The 15,244-nt window shown below is 25.9% G+C and overlaps 1 protein-coding gene across 1 annotated transcript; it reads right to left on the bottom strand.

Moving 5' to 3' along the window:
* Positions 1 to 12,187: 12,187 nt before the first annotated feature.
* On the bottom strand, positions 12,188 to 14,840 carry LOC130670185 (uncharacterized). Its single transcript, XM_057473440.1, has one exon. It carries the CDS (start codon positions 14,790 to 14,792, stop codon positions 12,252 to 12,254), a length of 2,541 nt encoding a protein of 846 aa, XP_057329423.1. The 5' UTR covers positions 14,793 to 14,840; the 3' UTR covers positions 12,188 to 12,251.
* Between the last annotated feature and the right edge of the window lie 404 nt (positions 14,841 to 15,244).

Raw genomic sequence — 15,244 nt, forward strand, 5'->3', positions numbered from 1 at the left:
ATTTATAGTTAATTAATATTTAATGAATGATAAGAAGAAAAAAAACGGTGATAATAGACGATGAAATTGTTCTTATTTGTAATAAATAATAATAATTAATTTTATTATTATTATTATCATTAAATAAAAAGTAAATTAATAAATATGAATTTGGAAATAATATCTTAATGGTGTAATTTATTTATGAGGGTAAGTTATAAACAACTTATATATTTATGTATTAAATTTATGATAAACGAAAATATGAGCAAGTCGGTGAATGATAAATATTATATTTTATATATTTTATGAGAAATCGGCGGATGAATACAGATATGAGTGTTAGCGGTAAAAAAAAAAACAGAGAAAAAAAAAAGTATAGTATATAGAGTAAAGAATTTTTATATTTTAAGATAAAAATATTATCAAGACGTGGGAATACGGTAAGACAGTTGGAAAAACGGCAGCTTCCAATCCGGAAATTGATCCCAACTTTGTTTCACAAGATTAAAAACTTTTTGACATTAATGCTGCTATATTTTTCCATCTAATAACTCGATCTATATACTATTAATACTTCCTCACGTCGATTTAAAAAAAAAATGTTTATAAATTTTTTTAATATTCCAAGTTATAAATTGATGTAATTTAATTATAAAAACACATTTTATTAAAATGTTTAATTTATATTAATAATTGGTACAATTTAATTACTTATATCACAATGAATATATTATGTTTTTATGTCATAAAAATTTTACGAAAGTGATTAAATTTATTCTCTAGTTATGTTTAATATTATAAGTAATTTATTTGATAAAAAAAATAATATTTCATAAAAATTTGACTGTATTATAAAAGCGTATATAAATGTATAAAAATATATAGCTATATGGATACTTTTTTTTCCAAGACAACTTGCAAAGACACTAGTGCCTAGAAATGGTTATTACGGAAAAAAAGTAACCCGGCGTAGAATAAAATAATGTGCATAAATTTTTTCTCTCATAACTGCAGTCGCAACCAATTTAAATGAAAAAATTTTTAATCTCATGTTATTTTAAAAAATATATGTGTATAAAAAAAAAAAAAATGATTAGACATTTGTTTTATAAATTGAAGATAAAAAATAACCTGACATAGATATAAAATAAATTGTCCTATTGCGGCGGTTATCTCGCAAAGAGTTTAAACTAGAAATAGACATGAGTTGTATTATTTTTAAACCTCTTTCATCTGTATCAGACAGTAGTGCAGGTATATAAAAATTATATTTTTTATTTATCAAACGAAAAAAGATTTTATAGAAAGAGAAAAATTGTAATGACGTGAAAGGAGCAGTGGTCATGGCAAAGGTTTTCTCAACCGAATAAACGAGAATTTAGCTGTATTTTAGATCGTACATCAAGAAGCTCTGAAGAAAATCGAGCTGAGAAGAAAGAGCTGACCGAGGAGAAAGCTTTTACAGCATTTCCCAAAGATTTTCTTCTTTCCCACTCAAGTGAACACGCAGAGAGCTTGGACGACAAGACATTTCCGCTACTACCTATGACATGTTTATACATTTTTTTAAATCATACTTTCTTTTTTTTTTATCCTATCTAGAAAAATTTTTTTATTTCCATGAAACCTCAATATCTAGCATCAAAAATTTTCCATCAATAAATTTCCATTTTAAATATCAATAATTCAATAGAATCAAAATTTTAACGTACATCCGCTGTTTTCATTATTTTAAAACACATTCCCATGCTAACAAATAGGGAAAAAAAAAAATAAAACAGACAACAGAAAAAATAAAACCGTATTCAATCAATCAAACTTGTCATTGAAATTAAAAAACATAACTCGTGTAGGTATAATTCATTTCATAACTCTCGAATTCATATCAAATAAATTACTAGCAATAAAAAAAAAAAACATACTAACGCAACACATCAGAAATAAGTGGAAAAGTGTCGATATAAAAATCTAAAGTTTAATTAATTTTTATTGGGAGTTTTTACAGTGACTAATTCTTCAATTGTAAACTTTTTAAAATGTCAACGTTGGTAGGTGGTGAAACATAAATGAACAATAGAATTTAAACCAGTTGTGTTGTATATCATTGTTTAAAATTAATAATAGTCATACCAAACGACAAATTCGTAATAAATGACAATAACCATTTGTCCATATTTCATCAGCGTATAGACAAACTATTGAATTAATGAATGAATGAAAGAATCGATGTTATGTTTGCAACGAATAAACGTTATATAAATATAAACCCTACAGAAAAAAAAAATTGATAAATAAAATTTTTTTAATTGCATTCCACACACTAAACGATAAACATTTTTGTCATGTTTCCTCAATAAACATAAACACGTCAACGCGCCCCATCAATGGATCCCAGAAATACAAAAAAAAAACAAAAAATAAAAAAAGTGGAGAATAGTAAGATCAATATCAAAACAACCACAAATACCATACCAATATATCTATGAGTTACAAATACTTGTATGATTTATCACTTTGAATTACCTACACTGTAGCTTTTGTAATAACAACACAGAAATAGCTCTAGAGTTAAGTTATCGTATAATTTGATTACAAAATATCATCATCCACTTGTATTTACCGGGTTTATCGTTATATAATTATTATTATTATTGATTAATGTTATATATAATTCATTCAAATAATTTAATTATACTACTATAAGTGATAACAAAAATAAAAAATAAATATTGATATTGATGTATAAGTATGGGAATATGTTAAAGGATAATTCATCATATTTTATAAGACAGTAAGTATACGAAAAGTAACAAGTTGGTAGAAACAAGTCACGAATAACATAAGTAAGTTATGTCTCTAGAAATATATCATATATCAATAGTTATAAATGTGTTATTGATTGATAGTGTTAGGAAATTAGGTATGGTAATCGTGAATGAAACAAATCAATTTATTAAACAAATTAATATTATATCTTTTATTAAAATACGCGCTCTAGGGTATGTCTTCACTCGTAAGAGATTTAGCTTAGACTAACTTATTCTTTTAATATTATTTAACACTGAGGTCCAACAACCTCTCCTCTTTTTGTATAACAAAGATCTCTAAGTTCAAAATATATATATATATATGAGTGCAAATGAAGAAAAACATATTGCCTTGCATTTACTTGGAATCTCTCGTCGACCCATGTACCTAAGGTCATAAAATTTGATCCATGCTAGCTTTCTTTTCTTTAAGTAAACATATACACATTTTGAACTCAACTCAAATATATATACTACGACTTAAATGCGACACTGTTCGAAATAATATTTCGAACAGAATATTTAGTAAAGAGAAATAATTAAATAGAGTATATATAAGAATAAAGATTGATTTTTGTACAGAGAATCCAACAGATAGTATTGTGAGTAATAAAAATAATGTCTTTATGTATAGAGAAAGAAAGATAGAGAGAGTTTGGATTAATTGAAGTAATTATAATAATTAGCTGTTTTAAAATCGAAAAAAATGCTGATTCGTATCAAATTAATTTCCTGAGATTAAAATCTTTTTGAATATATATCATATGATCTTCTAAGAGAAAACGCTGGCAATGGTGGCAGTAGCAGCAGTAGCAGCAGTAGCAGTAGTGGCGGAATCATCAAATTTAATTTGTACCTTCAAAGATATGATAATTAATATGCTTTTGCAGTTCTCAAAGTTAGATACCACCAAGTCGGCACTTCTATACTGATTCAAAGCCCACAAAACTTGGCCACTCTCTTTTAAACTACCAACGCGCTCCACATCCTTCTTCTATTACTTGTTCATTCTCTCCCACACTTTTAATGCAGCATCAACCCATCCCGTATGTTGTACTATACTTAAATATATCTATATAGACATCAGGAGTATAATTAATGCGGGCACAAGTGTTTTAACGTTATAAACTGTGAAATATTCTCATAGAAAAACTTTTTATAATACTTTTGAGTCTTTGCTGCTATAAATAAAGAAAAATAAAAAAAGTTATTTATTTATTTATTATCATAAAACTTTGACATTAAATTTATTGATAAAAAAATATTTAAAATAACATTGTGATGGGGTAATTTTTTAAGAGATAAAGTATAAAAAAAGAGTTATAGTTTAGTTATTGTATAAATTTGTGACAATGTCAAGTTAGATAATATAGTTATTTATATGTATATGTATATATAATATATACTATAGAGAAGGTATTAGATCTAAACAGAGAGTAGAAACACTCTAGCAATTATCCATTGCATGCACTAATTGCACGTGCCCAAGTTCTAACGGTAGTCTACAATCATGCCAAAGTTAACTTACGATGAACGAACCCAACTCGCACGTGTCTCAAATTGTAATATATCCATACTATTGACTATAATCTAATAAATTATATTATTATGTATAATAAATATTCATAACTTTTTTCATTAGCATTAAAATTTTACCATAAAAAATATAATAGACACCCAAGTTATTTATATTCAAATTACCAAGAGCATAAAATATAAATAAAAGTTATAAATACATATAAGATATATATCTCAGTATAGATCAAGGGAAATAGAGTTGCCGAAAGTCGTAAAACGTCCAGAACATTCAAAAGTTTTGTTAAATCTGTCTGTACTTTAATACATCTCTAAAACTTATTTATTTATGTAATATACAATGTGAAAAAGCTGCTAGAATTATTATTTGTAATAAAAGGGCAAGAAAATATCTTGTCGAACACACTATCTAACTACATCTATAACCAAATTTGTTGAATTATAAAAACCAATAATTTATAAAGGTTTAAATAAGTACGATCATATGTTCTTCTTTCTTTCTTTTTTTTTTCCTTTTTATTTTGTGGGTATGGAAGAAATATTGAGGAGGTAAAGAATGACTGGAACGTGAAGGCAAGACGGCAATAAAAACGAACGTGATGACAGAGTTGACCCCATCATATCCAAGCTATTAGACCGTCATTAACCTAGTTGCTACCGTTTATCAATGCACCAAATGCCACCTTGGCTTTATTGAACCTGACCAACAGGTAAATGGAACATGACAATTTTACATTTTTTATTTTTTTAATTAAAAATTCATTTTATAAAAAATTTCAACAGGTGACGACTGTTAATCAAAGTTGATTCTTAGCAGATAACTCTCACTCTTATTTCTCACAAATGTATCAACAAAACTTTTATGTTAAAGTTTAAAAGTTGGTCTAAGTATACAAGAATTATTGTGAGTAAGGAAAAGTTTTTAAAAAATGAGTCCAAGCACAATGAGCATTTGTTTTTTTTTTTATTTTTTTCTTTTTTTAAATATGAGTAAAGAAAAAAAAGTTTATTGACAGAGTGGAAAAGTAAATTTGCTTCTTTGCTGTCTTTCTTGTTTTATTTCTTTAACAAGTACTAGACATCGTGATAAACTGATAAATAACATACAAAGAGAATTATTATTACGATGATGGCACAATAAATATCAAGTTTTTTTTTTTTTTTTTTTTTCTCTAAAACTTAATAATTTAAATGAAAATGTTTTTTATTCATTGAAAGGGTTTAATTATTAGGTTTCAAACTTTACTGATAAAAATTAAAGTTTAAAAGATTCATTGGTTTATGTTTTATTTTATCGGTACAGATGGTAACACTTATAGACACAGTACATATTGTGTTTATGTCTTTACCAATACAATCTATCAAATTTTATTTATATCAAAGTTTAATGTACACAAACATAATATACATATATGTATATATTTACCAAGTTCTCGTGATTTCTAGTTTGATAAGTTGTGCAACGAGTTTAACGATCGCGTGCCCGTCTATCGAGCATCCATGCACATCGAATTATTTACTAGCTCCAGCTATTAGCAAACCATTTGGTAATTATATTAAAACACCGGGAAAAATAATTCAAATAAAAAAAAAAAAATAAATAAGAAAATAATTACTCTTTCTCTGTAAATTATTAAATAAATAAAACTAATTTAATAATATATGGATTTTTAAGTCGTAACTTTTAAATAAATTTAAAATACATGTGTAAAATAATCGTAAAAGTAAACGATGAAAAAGAAATAAAAATTTATACAACTGAGTATAAAAAATATAGTAGTGACAATTTAATAAAAAATATCATAACTTTTTTCTTTTTTTTTTTTACGGTACGTTAAAATCAGCAAACGATTCCTGTTGAATTTTTTTTATTTCTTTTATTTTTTATACGCTTGTAAGAAGTGTTAAAGCGTGTCTTATGAAAAGCTCCTTTTAAAACATTGCCACGACTTAGCTATCTCGTTGGTGATGTAACGTAAAAGTATTACAGTGATAGTGCCAAACACCACCACTAGTTTTATTCTCGTTTACAATCCTTCGATGGTACATTAACGAAACCCCATTACTATTTTTGTCCTCTTGTCTATTTTATTTTATATACTGACAGCTTTTACGCTCTTTAGTACACAACCAACAGATACTTTTAAGACTTGAACATACATTTGAATAATAATAATAATGTTTATCCATACATTCTACTGTTGTTAAAAAATTGAAGTTTTTGGTTTAAAAAATATGGTAATTTTTGAATGTAAATTAAAATAGACTGATTTAAAATAAAATATTGGATCATGCATTATGAAATGATTACTATTATGATTATTATTATTATTCTGGTGAGTGGAATACTTAAGAGCCATTTGGGATAATATTTGCATAGAATTTGTGTGTGTTCATATATGAAGAGAGATTTCATCAAGTACACCTGAAGGAAAATACAAGTTGAAGAACTCTGAAAGCATTTCCGGGCGAATTCACGCGTTCTTATGTAGTCATTCGACGTTGCTAGCACGTGTTGTGCTATGTTATACTACTGGTACGTGCTACACACTCATTTAAACCCCAAACCACGTACACACCAAGCTTTCGATCCTACTCCGAAAACCCTGCAACGACAACTGAATCTGTATTTTCAGAGCCAACATCCTCATATTCCCACTCAAACTCTATTTTTATATATCTATGTCTGTATTTTTTTTTTTTTATTTCTACTTTTCCTATATATTATAATATAATATATACTTTATCCTCCTATATTTTACTTAAGAAAAGGCTCCATCAATTTATATCATCTTTTCTTTTCTTTTCTTTACTTTTTTTTTTTTATAAAAATATAAATATTTAAAAATTTTCGATCGGTAGATTGATTATTATTATTATTTCATAATCAATAACGATCAATTGCCAGTCAAGTCGAAAATTAAAAATTAAAAAAAAAAAGTTGACACACTGATGGTAATCCCCTGAGAAATTACCTGGACGCAATTGAAGTAAATTCCCCACGCGACGGGGGACACAGTATCAACCCATTAGAGTCACAATGATACTAAAGTTTTTGCCGTGAAAGTTGTTGTTTCAATGATTTATAAACATATTGCTTTTATTTACCAATACAATTCTGCTCTAAGGTACACGAAATAAATATATAGATATATCTATAATTAAATAATTACTTATTACTTACAGTTTAAATATCAATTAAAACCGTTATTGCGTTCCGTGGAGCCATTAAATATATATTATTTTATATTAATTTAATAATAAAACTCTGTTTAATTCATAACAGACATCCAATAATTTCAACCTGCTGTTTGTTTCATTACCGCAAGCATTTTTATTTTTTTAAAATTTAATTTAACCTGGTTTATTATTATCGAATTAAATCTAGATTTACAATGAATTGAAAATAATAATTAAAAATAAATTAAGATAATTAAACAATTTTATTTCAACATAATTAATAAAAGTTAAGTTTTTCTAACATTTCTTAGGGACAATTTAGATAAATAGAAGGCCAGGATTATGGTATATATTCCAATGTCAAGGGAGCAATAATGTTTTTATGAAAAAAAAAAAAAATTTAACACACAGGCATAATATCGTTTTACTCCGATAGAGCTTTACGACCACCGGTAGACACCTAGATATACTTTATACTTTGCTTCACCTTAGTTGATCCACCATCAAACACTTTGACTTCCTTTGTCTTGCTTTGTCTTATATACCTTGCCCTATATCTATTGTTACTGTTATTGTTATTGTTATTGTTATACATTTATTTTATAACCATATATAAAAAAATTCAATCATACCAGACATAACAACCAGAAACAATCGATAAATATTTTTTTTTTTATATCCCACTAAAAAATTATATTGTCTTATTTTAAATTTCAGTAATGACCAATTATTATTATTATTATTTTCTTTTCTTTACAAAGTGAGAATTATTAAAAAAAAAAGTTGATGTGATTTATGACAAGACATAAATCAGTCGGTAATCGGCAATTTCTGTCATATAAATCAAAGTACTGGTCGCCAAGATTTAACCTTCTGGAATTTTCTCAGATTCTATAACCACCCAAATATAAAAACACCAAAAGTTTAATTAAATAGCCGAAGAAAAAAAATTATTCATAAATTGACAAGATCAAATGGTTGCTAAGAAAATAAACTTTAACAATATGTAAACTTATTTATTGGATGAGAAATAGTAACAACTTTGATAATTTTGTTGGTAAAGTTTCAAGATTTAGATTTCCCTAATGACCAACAGTGGAACCTTTTCAATTAAGTTTATACAGTTATTTCAATACCTCAAAGAGTTAGCTATACTATTATCGTTATAACTTACTAAACAATTGTAATTTATTTAAATATATATCGAATATATCGAACTTTAGGAGACAATTAGGCTGGCTATCCATTGAAAATAGGAGGTTATATCTACTTGGTACCTTAATTTATAAGTATCTATATCTAGGCAACATAGGGCTTTTTGCGGATAAATTAATATTCAAACATGATATGTATTTATTGAGAGTAGATCCAAATAAAACTAATACATTATGAGTACCACCATGTCATAGTAATCACTATCAGAAATCATTTCTAATAACTGGTATTAAATTTTGGAATTCGCTGCCTAAAAATATAACATCAGCTGATAGTTTGAGTATTTTTAAGAAATTATGCTATAGGCATTTAATGGTATTAGAGAAAAATAGTTAAAATTATTAAATTATATATGAAATGAATATGTTATGATGAATCTTTCTTTTATTAAATGGCTCTGAAAGGTATTTTCCTAGAGTCATTATTATTTATGCTTATTTACATTTACTATTAATAAACTTGTATTCTGTAAAATTATTCTTGTAAATAAGTTGATAAATAAATAAATAATAATAATAATAAATATATTTTATTATAAGCCTATTCATTTTTACAATAAATAAAGTTTATTATTTGTTTTTTTTAGTGTCACTGTCAAAGAAAATAATAAAAATAAAAACAATAATAACAATGATAATTGATCGAATAGATTTTAGTCCAGGCAGTTTCGGAAGTAATATAAAGTTATAATTATGTGTAATTATGCAAAGGAGTTCCCATTTGCACAAGCACAGAAACCAATATCGACAGGGTCAATTCCTCTAGTGAACTATGATTGCATCTAATTGCCTTGAATTATATATCAACATTGTGAAGGACGAATTTCAATGATCCTCAACTTAATAAATTTCTCTACATTTATTTTACCAAAAATAATAACCTATTAAATAAAATAAATTGAACAATTTGTTAATGTCATATATCATTAAATAAATAAATGAGTAGGAAAAAAAATAAAATAAAATAATAATACAAATGAGTATTCTCATGAAGGTGATAAAAAAGAAAAAAAAAACAATATAACACAATTTTAAGGGTTGCCTAATATTTTTCTCTCTCCATTTTTATTTTATCTCTTTCTAACCATAAGTTATAATGTTCACATGGCCACAAAGTGCTTGTTATAAATTTCTTCCTTACTCTTTACTCTTTTCTACATTACTTTATTTAACTTTCCACTTGTATTTGTCCATGCTACACAAATTGAAATAAAAATTCATTTCTTTTTCAGCTGTAAACTTTTTACTAAAAGAGATTTTTTAAATATTAATTGTTTGTTTCAAACTAAAAGTTTATTATGTATGAATATGAGTGAGATTTTGAAATATATAATTTTCAAATCTCTAAGAATCCATTAGCAACTTATCAGTAGTGTGAGCATTACAGTTAAATTTTTTTTTTTTTTTTTTTTTTTTGTGTTATCTGTTAGATCCCAAAGGTAGTTGGAAAATGTCAGCGATGCCGCACCAAATAAATTTACGATGTGATGTAAAGGTATCAAGGGGCTTGCCAACCGACTTATATATATATATATATATATATATATCCTATACATGCAATGTTCAAGTCGGAAATTCATGAATCTAAAAGTACGATGCTGTAGAAATCAGCATCTTTTTATTTATTTTTTTCTAGCGATCTCATATTCATTTTATAAAATACTTTTTTTTTTTTTTTTTTTTTTTTTTTTTTTTGTAATTTATTTTCTAAGAGCAATAGGTCAATAATTAAATAAGTAGTCTTATAAAACAAATCAAAAAGAGGTTTATAAAGAGATGAACTGCCAACTGGTGGAGGGTAAAGTGAGAGAAGACTCTAATCTCATTTTGGACTGGCTTGTAGAATCTACTATGTGAGGACTATATACATACCTAGAGAGTGAGTCTGTAAAGACGGTAAAGACTATGTGAGAAAGATTGGTGAGATTGAGTGGAAGAGTAAGAAAAATAAAAAAAAAATAAAAAAAATGAGGAGACGAAAAGTATCTTGAAGAAAATGTTGTGAGAGACACTAAAGTTAAATCTAGAAAAATGAGCTAAGGTCAGTCTTAAAGTTAATGAAAGGCCTGGTCACTATATATAATAATGATAATTTATTTATAAATAAATATATTAAACTTTTGATTATAATAATGTTTCGACAAGTTCCGTAGGATATTTAACGTCCATCGAGGTAAAATGTACCCGTTGAAACTCCGTCACGCAATACGGCCGTTCAATTAATAGCTTTTCGTGCAACAAGATATGTGCGAATGAGGGTGCCTACTGCCTACCGTAAAATGATGAATGAGCAGATACCATCACCAAAAAATTTATATCTTATATAAAATTAGTAAAATAATTAATTTAAATATTCATTTATTTTAACAATGTGACAGATTTAAAATTGTTATTAATTATTTAATTTTAAAAATTTTATTTCTCCATGGTCTATATGGTATATCATCTTTATTGTTCTCTTATATGTGCAGTATAATATGTAGGTAGGTAGAGAAAATTTGAATTTAGTCTGTAAAATAAAGAGCGTCGCGCTTAGTGGTTACATAAATTCATCCTCTCTACCCTTAATGGACCACAAAATTATACGACTTCCTAAAGTGGTCAACCGAGTATTCTATACACTATTTTGTACATTAAAATACACTATGTCGATCACTCTATTTCATTTGTTAAATAACTCGGGTTAAATAATAATCTCAATAAAATACACCACTTTAACATTATTATTACTCATTCACTAAATTAAATAATAAACTCAATTATTTAACAATAAATCACTTGAATTACCAAATTATAAGTTATGTAAATTTACAATATAAATTTTTATTGCGAAACTTTGATAAAAGTTATAAAAACATTAATGCAAATCAAATGACCTAGAAATATTAAATAGGCTCAGCCAATCGGAACTAAATTTACCATACAGCAAACGTCCAATCGTGTGGAATAAGCAGTTAAATTTTTTCCACAATACCAATAAAACAAATTTTTCTCATATTAAATATTTATAGAAATAAAAAAGAAAAAAAAAATGTTATATATTTTCTGTTTTATTGAAATTTTTGTAATAATAAATTAATGTCAATGTATTTATAAAATTCAGTCCATTTAAATAAATGAAATAATAATTAGTTAAAAATTTTATAAATTAAAAAAAAAAAAAAATATAGTGTTTTTAATAAAATCTGTTTTATCTCCATTCTGCGATACTTGCTGCCGGTAATAGTGCATTGAAAGTTTTCATTGACCAATAGCAGTAGTCTACAGTAAATAGTAGCATTTTTTCTTGTCTAGCAACAATAAATAACACGGATGTTTATTTAGAGGGTGGCTGAGTAAATGGAGTATTGTGGATAAAATGGGAATCCAATAATTTGAGCTTCCAAACTTTTCGTCAAAGACATGGAAAAAAAAAGCTTATAGACAATTCAAAATTAGTATGATTTAAAAAATACAGAAAAAATTATTAAAAAATGTAATATTTATAATCGTTATTTTAAATTATGAATCAATAAATTTTGACTTGTAATTATTAGATCAAGTTCAATGTAAACTGTTCCAAATTTATAATTTTTTTGAGAGTTTCTTTTATTGTTGATTTATCTAGTTCTGGATAGATAATATCAATATGATTAGTAATATCATCTTTAGTGGTATCATCTTTAGTAGCATCACCTTTACTAGTACTATCATCTGTAGTAGTATCACTCGGACTTTCTGGTTCCAAGAGATTTGGATGAAGTGGAATATAAGATAACCAATGTACAACTGGTTTTTTATAATTCATTTTGTAATAACTAAACGTTGTCGTTAATGCCGTTAAACGTTTATTTATATCGCCAGATGAATTATTTTTTTTAACATTTTCATACACTATATCAATAACGTTAGTTGGAAAATTGTCATACTCAAACTTTCCATTTTCAATTTTCAACCTTTTTTTTTCAATTTCCTTGTTCAATACTTTGGAAATTTTATCCTTTAATTTTAAAACAAATAAATGGTTGTGCCAAATTATTAATTGCTTTTCATCTTGATCATAATAATATTTGCCCACATACAATTCATTCCAAAGAAATTCATTTTCCGGAAAATCACTTGGTATAATATGAGTTAATTTAAGGTTACTTAAACCTAATTGTAACTGATCAATTTTAATAAGCTGTTTATCATTATCTTGCAAATTCATTAAATCTGTATGACAAATTAATTTATTATTTATTTTTTTCGGTTTATTAACAATAAAATAATTATCATATTTAATGCAGTAAGCGTAATGTATACCGTCAACTTCTCTTAATGCACTAGCAATAATGGCATCCGGCGTTATCTTAGTTGGTTTTAAAATATATTTGTCAATAAACGAATAATAATCTCTACTAGGGCCTAATACGGTAGTATTTTTAGAATTATCTTTATCTGAAATAAATTTATAATGATAAATTTTAGCGTTAATAATAATCCAAAATTCGTCCGTTTTTTGTAAATGAAATTTGCTTGGGTCAAGTTGTACTTGAAAATGGTCAATTGAGGTAGATTTTGATTCCTTATTTTTCAAATATTGCTTACTATTAATCTTACAATATACTTCATCAAATAGATTAGATGCTGATATTCTTACTATTTTAAATTCATCTAACATACTATACGTATGGATATCAGTAATTAGTGTAGACTTATCAAATAATGTCCATTTATCAATTTTAGTTGAAAAGTAAAATTTAGTGGGTATAATCATGTCATGAAGATTTTCATAATCCGTTCTTTTTTCATTTTTATATTTAAATAATTTATCATCATCATTAATAGGAGTAAGTGGTAAAGTTAATTTTTTTATTTTATTATTGTTTTCTTTTATTTCATTTTCTTCTATATCCTCCCAAATTTTTTTAAATTTTATACTAAACCAATTATCAAATACCGTTTCGTGTAGTTGATATTTTTTATACCCAATATAAGATTTAGACTTATACTTAAATCCATTATATTTATGATCTGAGAATTCTGTATGATTAACATATTTATCGATTTTACATTGATATGTATTATTAGTTAATTTAATTATACCTACACCCTCACATGATTTATCAATTTTCTTGTTAGATGAACAAATTGAGAAAGAACTAGGTGTTGTTGTAAAATAATAATCGGTATCACTTCTGCAATGATTTTTCGGTATACAAACATTATTATTATCAAAATATTTTTCATTAAATTCATAATTGTCTGGACATTTGTGTTTAACACTTTTACCATTTTGACACTTATAGTAATGATTCATTTTTAATGCATCATCATAATTATAGTTTATTGTATAATGATGACGTGTGTCGTTGGGAAAATATTTACAGACATCATATACTTTGCAAGGTGTTTCGTTCTTTTTGTGAGTATTTGAGTTGAGTATGGTAAAATCTATTTTTTCATTTTCTACTGTACAACTTTCAATAATTGGTTTTCCGTCTTTTGAGGAGCACCTAATATACAAACGCGGATGTCTGTTTTCACCAGTTAATTCGGTTACTGGTGTAATCGATGGATTATCTATTTCACTGTAATAACGATCTACAAGTTCTAACAATGAATCATCATATTTATCACACAAAGGTTTTTCAATGCATGTACTTGTTTTTTGGTCCCAGTTATAATTATTTGGACACTTGAATCGTTTTTCTACTCCAGGTAATTCAAAACCATCGCTTTTATGTTTTATTGCAAAATTTTTTTTTATCATGGGTATTGACTTATTACCATCAAAATCAACGGGATTAATAGACTCTGGTTCTTCTTTATAATTGAAGGTTGCTGTTAAATTATTTATTGATGTATGAGATTTACTATAACGATTTATCTTAAAAACACGATATTTTCCATTAGCTTTTTTTTCATAAGTATAATATTCTGGTTGCCTGTTGATATCTCGAGCTATAGCTTCAGCAAGCTCTCCAGGGCTTAATTTTTTATTTCCATATTTTTTACTTGGATGTTGATTAAAATAGAATACAACTGATACTAACGCAACGTTAATTAGTACAAATATAATTGCACTTATTATTTCATAAGCAGTTCTCATTATTATTAATTATACTGTATTTTATTTTTATTTTATGTAAATTATCTGTTCGCTTGTTACTATTAAGTATATAAATCATTTGTCAAAATTTTATGATAAGTATATCGTAAAACTGACTCTTTGACATGTTAAGTTAATAGACGAATTTATTTTTGCTAATTATTTTTAAATGTTATATTATTATATAACAACTATTATTTCATTAATAGCTCACTTTCGTATTACTATATTTAGTAGGCATAATAATATATATAAGAGGCAATAATTTATCAGGTGGAATGTGATAATTTATATTTTATAGTTAGTGATATGATTCATTTAAACTTTTATTATCATTAGATTATATATACTTATCAATCATTTAATAATAAAAAAAAAAAAAGCCTTAGTAATTAGTTTGTAAATTTATAAATGTTTTTTGTGTGCAATGACCATGTTTTGAAATTAAATAG

Source organism: Microplitis mediator, chromosome 1, assembly GCF_029852145.1.
Source record: "Microplitis mediator isolate UGA2020A chromosome 1, iyMicMedi2.1, whole genome shotgun sequence".
In the NCBI taxonomy this organism is placed as follows: domain Eukaryota; kingdom Metazoa; phylum Arthropoda; class Insecta; order Hymenoptera; family Braconidae; genus Microplitis; species Microplitis mediator.

Bases quoted from the DNA above. Each gene is read 5' to 3' on its own strand.
- LOC130670185 (XM_057473440.1), bottom strand. From the start codon at position 14,792: ATGAGAACTGCTTATGAAATAATAAGTGCAATTATATTTGTACTAATT.